General features: G+C 34.5%; 1 protein-coding gene across 5 annotated transcripts in view; it reads left to right on the plus strand.

Moving 5' to 3' along the window:
* The window catches only part of LOC111507610 (NPC intracellular cholesterol transporter 1), an 82,938-nt gene that overhangs the window by 33,402 nt on the left and 29,315 nt on the right, over positions 1-20,221 (plus strand). For all 5 annotated transcript variants that reach the window (XM_074184948.1, XM_074184958.1, XM_074184954.1 and 2 more), the window contains exon 2: positions 912-1,577. In XM_074184948.1, the coding sequence (XP_074041049.1) occupies positions 912-1,577 (666 nt within the window). The remainder of the gene's footprint in view (positions 1-911; positions 1,578-20,221) is intronic.

Below are 20,221 nucleotides of genomic sequence, written 5' to 3' on the forward strand. Positions count from 1 at the left end.
AAAATTATAGATTAAACTTTTAGTTCAATATATAAGTTTGAAAATATCTTTGTATGACGAAACTGCGGTTACTTTAGTTACAAATAAAAGTGGTTAAAAACATAGAAAATTTTCATTTCTCATTTTTCATGACGATCTCCTACCACGTAGTAATGGCTACATCCATCAATTTATCAGTTTTTATACGGAACTTGAATTCTTTAAGATATAAAAAATTCGTAAAAAATTAACCAAAAGATCTGGAATTCGTACTTCCTTAAAAAATTCACCGGCCAGTGGTGAAAATTTGTATAAGCCAACCAGTTTTCTTCACCCACAATACCCTAACGGAAGAACGGGTGGTTTCAAGTGATTAAGGTCATTGTGAAGAATATGAAAATTTTCAAAAGATAAACCAATGAGTGTCAGATGAAATAGTTGATTTTTGACAAGAACTGTGTCTTCGGACTGATCTGAATTTATTTACACAAGCTATACAAAAATGTTGTGGAAAGGAATGTGTTGCAAATAAATTAAGGTATTCACAAAAGGTAAACCTTGAGCGTGAGATGCTTAACTACAAGCTGGACATTTATAGACAAGAAATACATAATCACAAAAGAAATAATACTTTTCTGAATCAAATTTATGTGTCAGAGTGGAACGTCTTTAGAAAATTGAATAATAAATTTATAATTGCAAATATTGTCCCCACACACCAAAACGGCAATTCTATTTTAGTCGCTCTTTTCACCAATCCTAATGGCATAATTAATAGATAAACTGTACAGTTTAGTTAATGTCCGGATGATGCCAACTTTTTTGGTGATACACATCTAGAACAGGGGTGTAGTTTTGGTGTTTGAGATCAACATTTGCATTGCATTCAGTTTCAATTCCTCCTTTTAATAACAAATTACCTTTTGTTGCAGATTTCTGGAGCCTCAAACAATGAATCCACGAATCTTTCTAACGCGTCAACTGGCCATTGCATATGGTACGGAGAGTGCTTCAAAAAGGGCCTATACATGCAAAACTGCCCTTATTCTGGGCCAGCGAAACCTTTAAATAACACTTCTGCATTAGAAATATTGAAACGAAGATGTCCAGCATTGGCTTCAGAGCCGGTGTGTTGCAGCCCCAGCCAAATATTTAATTTCGACCACAATTTAGCAATAGCTGAAAGTTTGTTGAGCAGGTGTCCGGCTTGTTTCAACAATTTTCTCGAACAAATTTGTGAATTGAGCTGCTCACCCAAACAGTCGACTTTTATGAAGATAAACGCCACTGAAACGGATGAAGCTTCGAATACAACGTACATCACGGCTGTCGATATTTATTTGTCCAACCAATACCTGGAGAGCGCTTTCAATTCTTGCAAGCAAGTCAGTATGCCTCAGTCTGGTATGAAAGCATTAGATATCATGTGCGGTGGTTGGGGCTCCACTAGATGCACACCTCTCAGATGGTTCACTTATTTGGGTAGCAACAGTACTCCTCAAGTGCCTTTCCAGATGAACTATTACAGTGTCGCCGGTCCAAATAATGATTTCGTACCTTTGAATCCGCCTACAGTATCCTGCAAAACGGCTTTGAATGTAAGTATTTTTATATTTTGATGATTTTTTAGGTTTATTTCTGGTAACATTTTGTGTAATATCAGATTCGATGTGCAACTCCTAAATTTTTTCCACTATTAATGTTTTACAAGTAGCCATTAAAAGTTCGTCAACATACGTGAGTGGGGCACTGTCTACTAGCCTCAAAAAAAGAACCCTGACAGCGGTTAATTGTGACTATTGAACAATAAACAATATTCGAAAGCACTACCTAAAAGTGAACTGAAACACTTGAGGCAATTGCCGTAGATAGCTTCCTACTATCATTGAACAGTTTAATTAGTATAAAGCACGTGATAGTAACTAAACATGTATTTATTATTAATAAACTCTGAATTAATGGGGAAAAGCCTAGTGGCTTTTTACTTCTTCGCCATTAAACAAAAAATGTGGTAACTTCCAAAGAAAGGAAGAACGAAAGGAAATAACTATAGCATTCGTTATGGAATTGAAACTGATATGATTCATAGAAATGCTACACAACATAATATATGAAAACTATTTGTAGCCCTCGTGTTTCAACTTCCTAGGAGGTGTAGATATTACCCTTAGAGTTTCAAATGGGAAGGGGGGGTCAAGTGGTACATCATTTTGATTGGCGTTCAATTTTGCTTCCAATGGTAACCTGACTTATTATTTTTTAATGAGCATTTTCCGAAAAATAGAGTTCTAAACTTACACATTTAATTAGAATTTCCCTGTTATTGTATTGAAGAGTAGGTGGCACCGTTCCAGCCCTTGAATGACAGGAATAAATAAATGTATTACGCGTGGGATTTTTTATTTGTTGAGTATTATTGTCCTTTTACAAAATTAAATTAAATTTGCGAGAAAGACATTTCAAACATTAAATCTACTTACGCATATCTTATAAACTGTTCGAAATGTCGTCCATTTTGCTCTAATCAGTAATAAAGTCTATTTTCGAACTCCCCTCTAAATTACGGAAAACTTCACTAGGAACTGACTGGCTGTAATTCGTCTTTTAAGTTCTTCAATATCAGAAGGTTGTGTTTTATAAACAACGGATTTAAGATGCCCCCGAAGAAAGACATCTGAAGATGTTAAATCCGGTGATCTCGCAGGCCATTCAACTGCTCTTTTTTTGCCAATCCATCTATCCGCAAATTTCGTTCAACCACTGAGGTGGAGCACCGTCCTGCTGGAAATGTAACAGATCCTCCTGCAAAAGTTCATTACCCTTTTACGTCCATTTGAGTTTCTAGCTCGTGAGTTATATAAGGATCAAAAGTCTCTTCAAGCATTACAAGGTATAGATTGCCAGTCAAGTTTTCTTCCAGAAATGATGGACCAATAATGACATTAATTTTTTGTGGGTGTTGTGTATGCCCTTCTTGAAAAATATTTGGGTTTTCGTCACTCCAATAGCGACAATTTTGTCTATTGACATTACCAATTAGAAAAGAACGCTCATCGCTGAAACAGATGTTTAACAGAGGATTAAGGATGGTATTGACTCGATGAGACATGATTTCATAAAACTATATTCTTCTGTCATAACCATCCTCGTGGAGCTCTTGAAGAATCTGCATTTCATAAGGATGAAATTAATAAATTTTCAATGCTTTTCTTACAGTTTCGCGTACCATTCCCGTCTGTTCTGATACAGATCTTAAGGAGCTCGTGGTCTCTGAAGCAAATGTTCCCAAAACAACAATTTGAGCTGCTTAATTCAGTATTTCAGGGTTATTTCTTTTTTTATTTGTCACTGAAACAGTTTCGTAAAACTTTTTCACCAAATCAAGCACATAACGCGGTGACTTACATTACAATTTGGATGTCTTTCGTTAAAAAGACATGCCGCCTTTCGTGCACACTTTCCAATTTCTCCATATATTATAATCTTTTCAATTCTGTCTTAATGTAAACAACCGTTTTTACACTTTTATACACTTATTAAAGTTAATCACTAAACAGCCCAACAGGTACAACTGTATGCATAATTCTACCACATCGTTCAAATTTGCAAACCAATTTTTTGCCTGAAAACAGGAACTTTTTACAGCAGAAGTAGCAAAAAAGACGGCTATCTGTACACTTTCTGCGATGATAATTAAAAGTTCAGCATTTTCTAATCCCAACTTTACTACCATCTACGTTTTACTATTAGACTACTTTTTGATTAATTGGAGCTAATGGCTAATGTTACCCCTAATAAAGGGTTGGAACGGTACCACTTAATATTCCTACCAGTTTTGGTGAAACCATGCATCTCGGTGTAGGCGTACTAATAATTATTACTTCTCTCAGTTTAGCACGCTATTTTTCGGAAAATGCTCATTAAAAATAATAAGTCAGGGTAGGTACCATTGGAAGCAGAATTAAACGCCAATCAAAATGATGTGCCACTTGACCGCCCTTTCCATTCAAATTCTAAGGATAGCTTCTACCCCTCGTAGGGAATTGAACTACGAGGGCTACAATAAGTCCTTGAAAGTGTCCTTCTTGACAATAAAATTGACCTGTTTTTTAAATTACTCATATTGTTTACTGGATGGAAGATATTAAGGGTGGGAAGTTTTCAAATTGACATCCTGTATAACACTATCTTCCTTCATTTCGGGACAAGACATTTGTCTCATCACCTCATCAGCACCGTTTTGAATAACAGCAAGATAAAGCACTCATTTCTTTCATTACATTACGACTTCATATCACCGGAAAAGACAAGTCTGCTTTTGTTACGAATGACACATTAATGTTGTTAGTTGATTCACATATCTGAAATTTTACGTCAATACTATTTCCTTGTGTGGTATTGTTTTGAATGGTATCTATTCCAATTCAATAATTATTTTTGAAATACAAACTGAATAGAAAAAGTTGTTTTCGTGTAATTCAATGTTCATATGAAAGTAGTTGTTTCCAAAATACTTTTTCATTGGGTTCAAAGTACAAAGTTGTCTCCAAAGTGTTTCCTCTTCCAGTTTGTTTCTGAAAGGAACTTCTTTGCATATCTTTACAGAGGATATATGCAGGGTGTTCTAAAATGTAGTAAGCAAGCGATATGACGTTATTTGTAAAGCGTCAGAATACCCTTCCGAGATCATTAAGAAACCACACCCAACTTTGTTTTTTTAAATGGTACCCCAAGAAAACTTCCACTTACTGGGAAGCTCTTGCTTTTAAACCAGTGTTACAGGAACTACCGTTGTGGTTGTTTAGTCGACGTTAATCTCCTCTCTAATCTAAAAACCCCCAGCACAGAACGTGTACTTCTGGTACATATGACTCTGAGCGGAATCAGATGGGCTAAGTCAACTGTCAAAATTGACAGATGGGAATCAGGGAGTGGTTAATGCTCCGCCTGCGAGTGACAACATTTCAGTTCGCGAAAGCTTTCCACCTCTGCCCGATGCGTCTAACAGAAAAGTAGATGATTGGATCAAGAAAGAAATGCCTAAGAAGGCCAAAAAGCTACAAAGGAAAGATATTTTAAGACAGCGATAGAGACGAAGCTAAACATTACTATTCAGAATCAGAAGTTTCGTCACGTCCGGTGAACCGAAATCGGGTTCGCGAGGTGGCCACACCTTCCAAGAATGATGATATGGACAATTATCCAATTATGCAAACCGACAGTGTTTCTGAGAACTTCGAGCACACTGTCAGAACCATCAGTCGAACACTTCCCGTCAAGGTATATGTAGAAAAGAGCCATTAATCTCCCTTCGATGTTCCAGGTTACCATATAAGTTAGTAGTTAGCCCAATAATAATAATATCGAGCAAATATCGAGCATTTTTCGAGCAAATTAATCAGGTACAATTTAATTGGTGTTTGAAGACAAGGCAAAGTTCAATATGCATGAAGACTTGTCATGAAATAAAAATTCTGGAGCCCTAAATAGTTCATAATGTTTCAAATTTCTGAGGAGCTCACTTTACTATTCGAGAAAATGAATATCAGATGAAATATGAGGAACCCTAACCAGTCAGTACTACTTCATACTATACCTAATTAATGTGTCCCCAAATATTCATAAGATGCGTTGTTGAACTTACGTTGTATAATGGATGGGGGCATCATCACACTGGTATCACATTATCTTGGTGATAAGGAAGCGTAGGTATTTTTACACGCTTTATATTAACTTCACCTGTATGTATGTATGTTTGTTTGTTTGCTTGTAACTCTCAAGCTCGGGATCTGTATTTGACAGAATTATCGACATTATTGCTTGCTCTATTCGCGGACAGATGACGCTGTACGTAACCTCCTTGATATATCGACATTATTGCTTGATCTATTCGCGAACAGATGGCGCTGACCGTAACCCCATTGATATAATTCGAATTCACTTTTCATGTATTTCTTCAGTTGAAAAAAAAAACACGCGCACCTGCTGTCTCATTTGTAACCCTCCTTTGCGCGCCTGCTGCCTTCCTTGGGCTTGGTAGCTGATTTTCAGGCTCCCTCTCCGGAATCGGAAAATATCAATGGTCATTTTTCTAAATAATATACTGCTGATTGATCCCAAAGTTTAGATAAAATGAATATAGTTTCAAAAAGACTAAAAACCACGCTTTCATAGCATACGAAACTAAAAAATGAAAAATAAATATAGTTTAAAAAACTAAAGGAAGTTAAAAAATTTTTTTTAATCAGCTTAAAACAATAATGAACGAAAAATACTAGTATTATTGTGAAACAAGCGTGGGCGTTTTGTGCCATATTTTTTGTATATCAAGCGCCCACGCTTTTTTCACAATAATACTAGTATTTTTCGTTTTAAGCTTATTTTTGAGCTTATTTAAAAAAATATTTTCAACTTTTTAGTTTGATGTTCTTCAAAAGCGAGTTTCTTAGTTTTTTAAACAATATTTATTTCAATTTAAATTACCTCTGAAAAATGAGAACAATTACGCTGCTTAGCAAATTTGTTTTGATGAAAATTTGTTCTCTGCATTCTTTTTCTTGAGCGTACCATCTACAATTTTCAGAACTAACAACGTCGCTTTAATGGATTGTGTCATCATCGACACATAATACATGACATTAAAAGGAAACAACTTAATTCTTTTTTTCCTGGTTCTAAAAAGAGAATCCACCATCATAAAGTACGAGTACAACTTGAACCTTTGGCATGGAATAAGAATACTAAAAGGAGCACTGTCCCCAAACACCAGGCTGCAATACTTGTTTTGACGCACTTTTCACCAACTAAGTTGGCGTTATAAGCCTAGTTTATTTCCTGATGTCGTCAACTTGGTTGGTGAACCGTGCGTAGGGAAAAGTGTTGCAGGTCTGGTTTTTGGGATCAGTGCTTGTTTTGCATAAAACTATACATGGTATAACTGAATAAGTGTAAAACATTCAAGGAGGTGAATCCTCATAGAAAAAAAGATAGGATCTTTCATATAAAGAAATTTCATTGGAGCATTCCTTTTTAAGATACAGCCACTTAAAGGGGATTTTCACAAGCACTGAAAAGTTACAATAATGAAATTAACCTGACGTTTTGTACTACCAAAAAGACACTTAGCCAGTAATTTATTTGGTTTACCCCATGGTTGTAAGGGGTGGAAAACGCAACGTAACTTTTTGTCTTATTATTTGTTTACCATTTAAAAATGTATTTCCGATAGCCTGTTTCATTCTAAACAAAAAATGTCTCTTGGGTTTTTTGCCCAAAATAAACCAGTTCGCAGCAAAAAATTATTTTAGGAACAACTACAGAGATACATCGTCATAAATGCGAAAATACGAAAATAATCTATCTAGTAGGTCGATATTAGCGATAGTGACAATTAAATTGGTATGACGCTGTCAGTTTGTGAATTTTCGAAATTGAATTAATACTAATTGTGTGTTGTTGTTCTATTCTTAATTTGTTACTTTGATAATTCACTTGTTATTAAAATGGCATACACAAATGAGGAAATGGCTGATATGCATTACGTTTACGGTCTGTCGCAGGGGAATGGGTTAGAAGCTTCTAGAAGATATGCTGAAATGTATCCTCAACGGCAGCATCCTTCACATAGAATATTTGCTCGACTTCATCAACGATTACGAGAATATGGTTCATTCGATAGAAGAACGCAGGATTGTGGTCACCATCGAGAAGTACGAACACCACAGCTTGAGGAAGCAGTACTTAATTTGATTGAAGAACAACCTACTACCAGTACTAGGAAGATTGCTTTCCAGCTAAATGTTGATCATATGACGGTATTTCGAATTTTAAAGGAACAACTCTTATACCCTTACCATCTGCAACGAGTACAGGCACTGTTACCGCGAGACTTTCCGAACCGTCTTGAATTTTGCAATTGGATGCTGGAAATGATTAGAAGAAATTGTGACTTTCTGAAGACGATAGAATTCACAGACGAATGTAGATTATTAATTTTCATAATTACCACATATGGGCTGATGAAAACCCTTACGCTATCGTCGAAACTAACCATCTAGAACAGTTTTCTCTTAACGTGTGGCTCTGAGTTATTGGGGATGATTTAATTGGGCCTCATTTTGTACCTCCTCGATTAAATGGTGAGGCATACGTTCTATTTTTAAGAGAAGTGCATCTAGTACTGCTGGAGGAAGTTCCTTTGGGCGCCAGAAGGGATATGCATGATAGGGCTTCCGCCCATTTTAGTCAAGTAGCACGTTAGCATTTAACTGAAACATATGCAAATCAGTGGATAGGTCGAGGAGAACCACAGAACTGACACGCTCGATCCCCGGATCTCGATCCTCTCGATTTCTCTATTTGGGGCCATTTACAGCATTTGGTTTATCGTACTCCTGTTCGCGAAGTAGAGGACTTAAGAAACCGCATCATCGATGCGTGCAGGGTAATCAGAGAGACTCCAGGAATATTTGAGCAAATACGTGGCTCAATGCGCCGACGTCTAGACGCATGCGTAATGTTTGAAGGTAGACATATTGAACATTTACTATGATTTCTACATGTTGTGAGTTTTGTTATTAATAAATTAGTTTTGTTTATTACCCTTTAATCGTTTAATGCAAGTACTAACTACAAAATAACAAAAAATCCAGTTGTATTTATGACGATGTATCTCTATAGGGTTTTCCACCCCTTACAACCATGGGGTAAACCAAATAAATTTCTGACTAAGTGTCTTTTTGGTAATACAAAACGTCATTAATTTCAATATTGTAACTTTTTAGTGCTTGTGAAAAAAATTGTTATTCAAATTTTATGTACCGCCTTTAAGGGGCTGTATCTTAACAAGGGATGCTCCAATGAAATTTCTTTATATGAAAGATCCATCCTATCTTTTTTTCGATGAGGAATCATCTCCTTAAATGTTTTACACTTATTTAGTTACACCCTGTATATGTTTGTATGTAAAAATTTTGATTCCTACGTTTTAATTGAATTGAAGTTTTAATGTATTTTTGTGCAAAATTTTTCTTTTTGAACTCCAATTCTGTAAGACAATATTTAGGCACACATTTAATTAGACTTCTTCACTATGTTCTATATGAACGATCGATCTTCACTTGCTATCTTCCAACCCGTGTTAGGAATCACACGTTAAAAGGTAAGACCTCGTTAATCCTTACCTCGCACAAGTTTCGACTTCTGAGGGTTGTCGATCGTAGGGGTGCGACAGCTGGTTAACGGAAAAACATATTCATATCATTCATAGGATTTCTGCACAATGTAACTAATGAATGAAGTAAAATTTTACTCACATGGAATACTGTCTTCCTCACTTCTAGACATCCGATGTTCCGCCGTAAGACACTTGCCTTATCGGCTCTTCAGTAGCAAATAGTCCAACAGTAGAAAACACAACAATATATAAAAAATATCGAAATAAGTTAACTGAAATTATAAAAGTAACGAAAAAGAAACATTACATAAAGAAATTAGAAAAGAAATATGCGGAAAAAATTGTAAAGGTGAAGAAATAAGTCAAATAAGATCAAAAGACGGAAATTTGATCCATAGTGATCTCAATATATCAAACTTGTTTGTTGATTATTTTTCGAACGTGGGAAAAAATTTGGCAAATAATATAACTCTAAACCATTCAAAGAAATTCAAAGAAAAAAGCAGCATGAATTCATTCTTCCTCAGTGAAACGACAGAAACCGAAATAATTGAAACCATGAATAGCTTGAAACCGAAAAAAGTTCCCGGAGAAAATCAAAATAGCGGTTATCAAACCCCTATACAAAAAGGGTGATAAATTGAACATGGAAAACTATCGTCCCATATCTTTTTTATTAACGAATTTATCAAAAATCATGGAGAAAATTCTGAAGAAAAGACTAGTCAACTACCTCAATAAATATAATATTATATCTGAAAATCAATTTGGATTCAGAGAAGTTCGATCGACTGAAGATGCATTGGTTAAAATCACATCAGAAATATATCGATCACTAAATGACACCCAACCAGCACTTTGTATCTTCATTGATTTAACAAAAGCCTTCGACACTGTGAAACACATTAAATTATTACAAGTACTAGAGAGGACTGGCATACGAGGAACACCACTAAAATTATTTTCTGATTACTTGAGTAAAATACAACAATGTGTGAAAATAAGAGAAACGATTAGTGAATTCAAAAATTTGAATACGGAGTACCTCAAGGCACAGTGTTGGGACCTATACTGTTTAATCTATATGTTAATGATTTACTTTCGTTGGAAACCAAAGGGTAAATAATCAGTTTTGCGGACGGAATTTTGTATAGAGAAACAAATTGGACAGATTTAAAATGCAAAGTTGAAACAGATCTTCAAGATATATTTGCATGGTTCAACAATAGACTATTAACAGTTAATTTCGGAAAAACCTACTTTATCCCATTTTCTTGCAATAAAAATAAGCAACCAGAATTCCGAACATTATCAATCCCTACAGATGATTCCGATGTCACCATACGGTCCACCGAACATTGTAAATATCTAGGAGTATATATTGACAGCCATCAGAAGTGGGATAAGCAAATTATGTATGTCTGTAAAGAAGTGAGATCTATTTTTCCAAGATTCAAAATTTTGTCAGACATACTAGATATAGAACATCTCAAAATCCTTTACTATGCTCTTGTAGCAAGTCATCTGCAAGTATTTCAAAAATATTTCCTAAAAATAATGTATAAAAAAAAGTATAACTATCCAACAAACTAGCTTTTCGAAGAAATAAAACTTTTTGATCTGAAGCAAATATTTGTTTATAGTCTACTGTTGAGGCAGCATAGAAATAAAACTGAACTCCTAATGATAGATCATCCCCACTCAACAAGACATAAAGAAAATGCATCAAAAGTCCCCAAACCCGAAAAAACCAAATTTCAAAAATCGTATCAATACTTGGGACCCAAAATCTATAATTTATTACCAATAGAATTGAAATGTATTAACTCAAATCCGCTTTATAAAAAAAAAACTTGAAATTTGAATACATTACTAACCAAGAATGGATTTACACCGTCTCATCAATTAAAACGACCACTACATTTGAATATCATCCTCTCCCACAATCAACGCTCTGTAGATCTTTGTAAATTTATATGTTTGAGTTTATGTTTGCAAGAATGTGTCTAAGTATATGTATGTATATGTAGGTTGTGTATATGCGTGTGTATATATGTATTCTTCAGACTTTAAATATCCCCACAAAGAGTAGTCCAGTTGTGTTAAATCTGGTGATCGTGCTGGCCATTCAATTGGACCTCTTCTGCCAATCCATTGTCCTTCAAAATTATTATTCAAAAAATTTCGAACCTGCTGGGCATAATGGGGTGGTGCACCGTCTTGTTGAAAATAGATAAGTTCATATTGACATCTTGGATCCTGTTCAATTATTTCAACTATACGAGGTTGTATTGCCTCTTCAAGAAGTTGTAAATAAGAATCACCGGTTAAATTTCCATCAATGAAAAATGGACCTATAATATGATTGCCTAATATTCCGGCCCAGACATTCAACTTTTGGGGATGTTGGGTATGTATTTCTGGGTTTTCATCCGACCAATAACGGCAATTGTGACGGTTCACGCAACCATTTAAATAAAATGAGCTATCGTCCAAAAAACAAATGTTATAAAGCAGCTCGGGATTTTGCAATAATCTCTCACTCATGCCCTCACAAAACTCTTGTCTTCGGTCAAAATCATCCTCATTGAGTTCATGAATAAGTTTAATTTTGTATGGATGGAATTTGTGGTTTTTAAGGATTCTCCATGCGCTCATATGGCTTATTTCGGCCATCTGGTACTTAACTTGGGATTGGCGATGACTTGACCAATCACTCCAATCGCATTATCGTCATTCACTACCCTTCTCTGAGTTACCGAGTGGTGTGTCTAATGTATTATTAACATGGCAATTTTAACTTCAAATTATCTCGAAAACTGATCGTTACAAAAATTTTCTTTTAACAGAGTTGTAAAGGTATTCGAAAGACCTTTAAAACAAGGACCTACTTTCCCTATCTATATAAGGGTCGTCGGATGCACCCCTGCTTACTACAAAAAATCTGATTAGTCTGAAAGGTGCCCCCCTTTAATTAGAAATCGACGTGTCCGAGCTTTTTTTAAAAATCTTACTTTTTATATTCAAAAACGGCTCTGTTAAGTTTTCGTTGTTACACACTGTATGTATCTATATGGGTATTTATGGAAATCTAATAAATATCACGCACAAGGTATGTGAGCTTCAGTGATTTGTTATGTTTATTTCTTTACTTGTTGAATGTTTGTCTTTTATCTTTTTGTACATTTTGAAATAAACATTATTATTATTATTAAATATGGATAACATTATTATTTACTCGCTTATTTTATTGAATGAATGTTACGTACTGTCATCGATGCCATGGGTTGATTCAACCGATTCCGTAACAAAAAGTCGTAATTATGAACGAATTGAGTGTTTTTTCTTATAATGTTATCCGTATATGATAATAATATGGTAAGTGTTTTTGGCGAAACCTCGGATATCTAGCAGTGAGGATGACAGTGTTCCGTTTCCGTGTAAGTGAAATATTACTTTTCATTAATTATATTGTGTAGGAGTCCTGTGAATGATATCTGAATCGATTCCATTACGAATGTTTGGAATACAAGTGGAATAGAGAAAAGCGTTTTTTTTATAATTCAGCGTTCTTTTCTTTCTTTCGTGCAATCCAATATTTATATGAAAATAGCTGTTTTGAGAGGGCTTTTTCTTTCAGTTTGTGCATGATCTACAAATCTTTGTATTTAGTTAATTTTTTGAAATTAAAGGCTTCCTTTCTTTGGAAGATTTCCACGTTTTTTGAATGAAGATGGAGAAATAGAAGGCCAAAAACTTTCTTTCCCGACCTTTTTACATTTTCACCACATATCACTACTACTTCAACTTTTTCCTGAAGAGTTTTTTTATAAATACTATTAATTGACTGTCATTATTATCTCAAGGGCTTTTCGACCTTTTTCATTTTTCATTTATGTTATAAACTACTTTTTTGTGAATCAAAGTTACCATGCTCATTTGTTTGGAAACTGCATTCATATAATCAACACTCGTTTTTATATCATCAATGCAATCAAATTTTCGAGGAAAAAAAATCTAAATGTTTCAACATGTTATTTGTGCAACCATCTTGCATGTTCTTGGATAGTAAGTCTAATATGCAGAATAAACCTAAATTTTATGCGTAGTTTCAATAAGGCAGTGAACAATAAAGTACGAATGTTTGAATAGCCCTTCGACTTCGAAATTACCAGAAAGTGTATACGTATGATTGATCAAAATTGTTATGAATATAGAAAAAGCATAAAGTAGTACCAATATTTATTTAATCACACTAAAATTAATTTCTGTAGCACTTGATGCACGTCAACAGAAAGATATATCTCGTGCAGTTTAAACGTGGAAAATATGACATTTGTAAACAAATAAGTTTGCATAAATATCAATTATTTAAAAAATATGACCATGCCTCAAGTTACTTTCGGTTTTGGGTCCTACGATAAACAAAAAAAGAGTAGATACGGCACACCAAATTGTAAGGATTACATTATCTATCATTTGGATTTCGCATACAGCTTGAAAACACTTTTATTCTCTCGGCCGTTTAATTTTATTTTTGAAGCACAGTTCCGTGGGATACCTAATATTCTTTCTGATGCTGCTTTGGAATTTTATGTTTATAAAAAATTATGCCATTTTCAAATCATAACCTTGTCTCTCAACAAAACACAATATTTCCTTTTGTATCCACGAAAAAACATGTTTTTGTAGATTTGTGCGTCACAGAACTCGTTTTTGGACAGACTCCAAATCCGAATTAAAAATAAAAATTGAAAACATTCTGATTTATTCAGTTGCCTATTCATGAATATTTCAATTCATGTCCTATTCTACTTTATTCTAATTTAGCTCCATTGAGATTTATCGTATTAGAATTTCCTAGAACTGTTTGACCAATATATTTGAATACATTTTATTCTTCTGTGGCAAATTAATGAATTAACTGTTTTCAACAAATTTATTTCTAACAATATTTCAATAATCACAAACTAATTTATTTATTATAACACTTAGCAACTAACGCTAAATTTATTTTCACTACTTGAATTTCTTGTTTAGCCGCTCGATTCACTTTCTAAACTGCCCTCTTGGATCGGGAAGACGGAATTATATCGGTAAACGTCCTTTCTAGAATTCTGTAGTTGGTTCGGTACTCGACTATAATTTTACCGGCGGTTACAGGCTGCATTCTTTCGAAATGAGGTCATGTGTTTGTTACATGATTCGGCCGGCGTACTGGTCAGGGGCGGCTTCAGATTCGTTACACTTCCTTCGATATAAGTCCAATGTAAATCCTAAGGAACGACGTTTTTTTAATTAAATTCTGTATTTAATTTTATTCAAGTAGCTCTTCTAAGACAGTAAATGGGTGTATTGTATGTCAGATCGTTATCATTCATGAATTCCTGCTTTCTCGAAGATCGTCCCTTATGGCAGCAATCGATGGTCGTCTCTTGGATAACTTTTTCATCAACGGTGTTCTGTGATTACCGTTACCTTAGAACGTTCCATATTGGGGATTACAATGAATACATTGTTCCATGAAAGATTTTTACGAACACTCACCGTGATTCGGCAGATTTGTCTATTCCAGCGACAAGTTCACACAGTTTCACACGTTACAATTCGCAAAAGCTATTGAAAATGGTTCGTACCAAGCAGAACGCTCGTAAATCGACTGGAGGTAAAGCTCCGAGAAAATAATTAGCTATTAAAACAGCTCGCAAAAGTGCACCGGCTACGGGTAGTTCCCCTCAGATATAATACAGTTGCGCCGGAGTATTTTCAAATCTTCGAAGCAGTTCTGATATGCACTGTTTGATATGTCCTTGAGCTGTCTCAGCGATTCGGTTTTGATCTCCTCAGTAATCGCAAAACGCCGTCCTTCAACGCAGAGGCCAAATCAGGTGGATACGGTGGCTGAGGCATGATACTGGTGTTGTTTTAGGCCAAAAAAATCACGAACAAGCAATGACGAGTGAGCAAATGCGTGGTTCAAAAAAACGATAAATTATTTTTCCACAAATCGAACATTTTCCTCGTATTGCTTCTCGCAGGCAGCGCATAACTTCAAGGATAATACTCGCTAATTGACCGTACCCATGTGGTAAGAGTTCCTTATGCACTACTCTAAGGTAATCTTAGAAAACAATGAGCGAAACCTTGACAATGGGGAATGTTCCTCAATTTGGGTTATTACAGCAAATGCAAGTTTGAACAAAATAAAGTTGAGTTCAATTCATGAGTTTTTCAAATTCACTTCGAAAAGTATTCAAATTGATGTTTCAAATGTTGGGTTTTAATTTTTAAACGGATTTGTTTCTAATTCACATATTGGCAACAGCGCCTAGAACTTTACCCGTCATTCCTAAAAAAAATATTTTACCTTGCATATAATATATCAAGTTGAAATAATTTATACGTACCTAGATAGGCTACTTTAAAAAAGGAAAATATTCTTTATCAATCAACAATTAAGGCAAAATATAAATTATAGTTCAATATCACCTTCACAAGCCACATAAACAACAGTTGTTTTGTTATTTATTTATACACAGGAAGGTAGGTTAGGTGCACAAAATGTCATATGTCACAGAATGTCTCGGAACTCGGAACATAGTAAACAGAACAGCACGCCTCAGAAATATGTCATTTTTGTTTATCTCATACAGGTAACAGATTCATTGACCTTTATTAGCTATAACCGATGTTGCTAAATGGTGAAATAGAAACGAATCCCTTTAAATGTTAAATGCATTATTGCATTCCTCTTTTTTAAATATTTTTATAATTTTTCAAAAAAAAAAGGTTGAAATGATAGGTTTAAAATACGCTGTTTTAGATCTCTTTTATGAAATCTACTTGATTTTCGTCAGGAGGAACATTCCCCATTGATCGACCTTATGATTCGTCAGCAGTTATAACCATTTTAAGCAAATCTGTATCGTCATTGACATCATTCAACAAATCCGGAGCGATGCTCATGCGACGTTTTTTTTTGTCAAAATTCAGCAATTTTGGAACGAATTTCGCTGCCACACGCTGCATGTCCAAAATTTTCGAAAAAATTGCATGGCATGAGTCAACCCATATGCCGTCATCCTCAGTAACTTCTTTTATAGTGATAAGACGTTTCTCCATAACAATTTTTTGTCAATTTCTCAACTTTTTTATCGGTTGTTGATGTGCTGAGACGTCCAGAGTGAGCGTCGTCATTCATATTATTCTCGACCATCTGTGAAAAGCCTGTAAACATTTTTGTGAATCGGAGTACAATCACTCTATGCCACTGTCAACATGTCAAACCTTTTTGTGCACCCAATTCCGTTATTTTTTTCACAAAAATTTTGTTGTTAATTTTTAATACATTTTTTTTTCGAGAGCAGAAAATGCCTCTCACTAACAAACTAAACATGCTAAACAGCTGAAACTCTGAACATATGTTCGAGACGAGTGTACCAACACAAAAAAAATGAAAAAATCGCTAATCGAATCTGAACTTTCACCTTATTTTTTTTAACAGCCCACGTATATCTGTGTTAATTCCATCACGAATATTTGGAGTACGTACTGAATAAGTATTATTCAATTTTTTCTTTCAGTTTGTATCTGAAAGGAAAAAACCAAAAAGGTTTTTTCCATAATTTAAACCTTCTTTGGAATGTTGCTCACATATATGTAACTTTGCCAAGTCATACACCAAGACTACTGGATTATATCCAGAAAAGGGTCACCGATCTGATTGGAGACCCAGACGTAACAAGCACCCAAGGATGACCCAACTTGTCTCTCTTCCATAAATCGTCTTATGGAAAGTGTTTGATCAACTTGATCTGCTCAATTGGACATTCAACCTAGTATATTTCAAACTATAGTGTTTCGAGAATTTCATTCATGTAACTTTTGCCTTGAAAATAAGTGTAAAATCCGTTCGTGTTCATTACAGATTCATTTGAAAGAAATAGAATTATATTTACTGCCAACCAGTTCCTGAGAACTATTTAATTTCTAGTTTATTCACATTTGAATAAACAATGCTGAATTTAGAGTAAATTCAGTAAAGTCATAAATTCAACATTATTAGGCATTGAATGTCGATTTTTATATAATACAGTGTGGTCTGAACAATATAAAATTCATTTATCTTTCATTTCATTTTGGGGTTCCCTATACCTAACCTAAATAGTTTTTCAGATATTAGCTTTCTAAATTGTAGTTCTTATTTCAATGCATTCCTTGAATCAACATAGCTTTGAAACGACGTTTATCTGATTTGCTTACAGAATTCTAATTGACAGTTGGTATACTTCACTTCGTCAAAAATATTTACTATTCACTTAAACTAAGTTATCATTTACATTCATTTTTTTTTTCAGTAGTTCTTTGAAGTGACTATACAATTTTTTATTGTTATTCAACAACATATGAAACACAAATGTATTTAATTCGAAGTAGGTGCTCGAAATGACGACCATCCTGTTGAATACAAAGATCCACTCTCTCTAAGAAAGACTTCCTAACATTTAACAACATTTGAGTCATAACTCTTCAAAAAGCAGTACCTTATTCTCCCCTCTATATTTTCCAGTGTGGTTGGAGGAGTGTCGTAAACCTCATTTTTCAAGTATCCCCATAGGAAAAAATCGAGGCAAGTCAAATCTGGTGATGTCGCTGGCCAATTTTGGCCCTACCCCTACCCATCCCATTATTCGGAAAGCACATATTCAAAAACTGTCTGTCACTGACCACATCATCCCTTGTCTCTCTCTCTCTCTATATATATATATATATATATATATATATATATATATATATATATATATATATATATATATATATATCTATATATATCTATATATATACTCTAATAACACAAGTTATATGTAATATAAGACAAATTATTATTCCAATATTTCAATAAAATTTATTATCATCTTTAAGGAAGAGTGTTAGTGAGGATGGCACGTGAATATATGATAATCTTCCAGAGAAACTATATATATATATAAATAATATAATATTATTTATATGTAACTTATATTAATATTAATATAAGTTACATACATACAGGCGCACGACCATCTGTCGAAAGCGCTCGCATATAATTAAATAGAAGTTATAAAACTTTAAATCCTTTTTGTAACTTATATTGATATTAAAATACGGAAAATAAAGGATTTTATATATATATATATATATATATATATATATAATGAATTTTTTTTTCATGGAATTATTTTCCAGCAGCTTGACTGCATTAACCTTTCTAGATTATATATATATATATATATATATATATATATATATATATATATATATATATATATATATATATATATAATGAATTTTTTTTTCATGGAATTATTTTCCAGCAGCTTGACTGCATTAACCTTTCTAGATTATATATATATATATATATATATATATATATATATATATATATATATATATACAGTGTGTCAATTTGAAAACTTCCCACCCTCAATATCTCCCTTCCAGTACATAATATGAAAAAATGGTCAGACAGGTCAACTTTATTTGCAAGGGGGACACTCTGAATGAATATTTTCAACCCTCGGGGTTCAACCCCCTAGGAGGGGTGGATGTTACCCTCAGAATTTCAAATGGAAAGGGGGGTCAAGTGACACATCATTTTGAAGGGCATTCAATTCTCTTGCCAATGATACCTTTTTCATTAGTTTTTGATGAGCAGTTTTTGAACAATAACGTTCCAAACGAACGGTGATTAGAAATGAATAAGAATAAATGATTAAAACTCGCCCGCACTAGATGTTTGGTATTCAGGTTGGTATTCAAAACAAATGATTGTAATGGACTATTGGAAAAGGTGAGCATCGTACTAGGTAGCATCGTTCCAACCCTTGAGTAATATTCGAATTCGTGGATGTGAGAGGAATGTAGAACTACTTAGTTAACGAAATACGCATCGAGTGCAAACAAAAAATACTAAATTGCAAAAAACAAATTTCAACCATCTTGTTACGCTTTATCTGATAATATGTTCAAAATGTTGTCCATTCTGCTCTAAACAGTAATACAGTCTGTTTTCGAACTCCTCTCGAACATTTTGGAAAACTTCACCACTAATTGACCGGCATGCTGCTGTAATTCGTCCTTTGAGGTCATCCATATCAGTGGGCTGTGTTTTATAAACGACAGATTTGAGATATCCCCAAAGAAAAAAATCTAATGGAGTCAAATCCGGTGATCTCGGTGGCCACTCAATTGATCCCCTTCTGCCAATCCATCTCTCCCGGAATCGCTCGTTCAACCATTGTCGGACGGGGCGAAAATAATGAGGTGGCGCACCGTCCTGTTGGAAATGTAACAAATCTTCCTGCAACAGTAAATTACCGTGTGCATCAATTTGAGTTTCGAGCTCGTGAGTTATAAGTGGATCGATAGGTGCTTGAAGCATATCTAGGTACAGATCACCATTCAAGTTTTCTTCAAAAAATAAAGGTCCGATAATGGCATTTCCAAGAATACCAGCCCAAACATTAACTTTTTGTGGGTGTTGTGTATGTCCTTCTCGAAAATTGTGAGGGTTTTCGTCACTCCAATAGCGACAATTTTGCCTATTAACATTGCCATTCAGGAAAAATGAACATTCATCACTGAAACAGATATTGAACAGAAGATTAGGTAAAGCATTGATTCGAAGAGTCATGATTTCACAGAATTCTATTCTTCTGTCATAATCATCCTCATGGAGCTCGTGGAGAATCTGCATTTTATATGGATGAAATTTGTGCATTTTCAGTGCTTTCCTTACAGTCTCGTGTGACATTCCCGTCTGTTCTGCTACTGATCGTAAGGAGCTAGTCGGCTCTGCAGCAAATGTTCCCAACACCTCAATTTGAGCATCCTCATTCAGTACTCTGGGGTTATTCCTTTTTTTATTCTTCACCGAACCAGTTTCGGAAAACTTTGTCACCAAATCAAGCACATACCGGTGACTTATATTAAGATTTGGATTTCTTTCATTAAAAAGAGATGCCGCCCTTCGTGCGCACTTGCCCACCTCTCCATAAATAAAAATTATTTCAATTCGGTCTTGGATAG

The sequence above is a fragment of the Leptinotarsa decemlineata genome, unplaced genomic scaffold (genome assembly GCF_025532065.1).
Source record: "Leptinotarsa decemlineata unplaced genomic scaffold, Ldec_3_MD MMD2_P_RNA_scaffold_2, whole genome shotgun sequence".
NCBI lineage: Eukaryota > Metazoa > Arthropoda > Insecta > Coleoptera > Chrysomelidae > Leptinotarsa > Leptinotarsa decemlineata.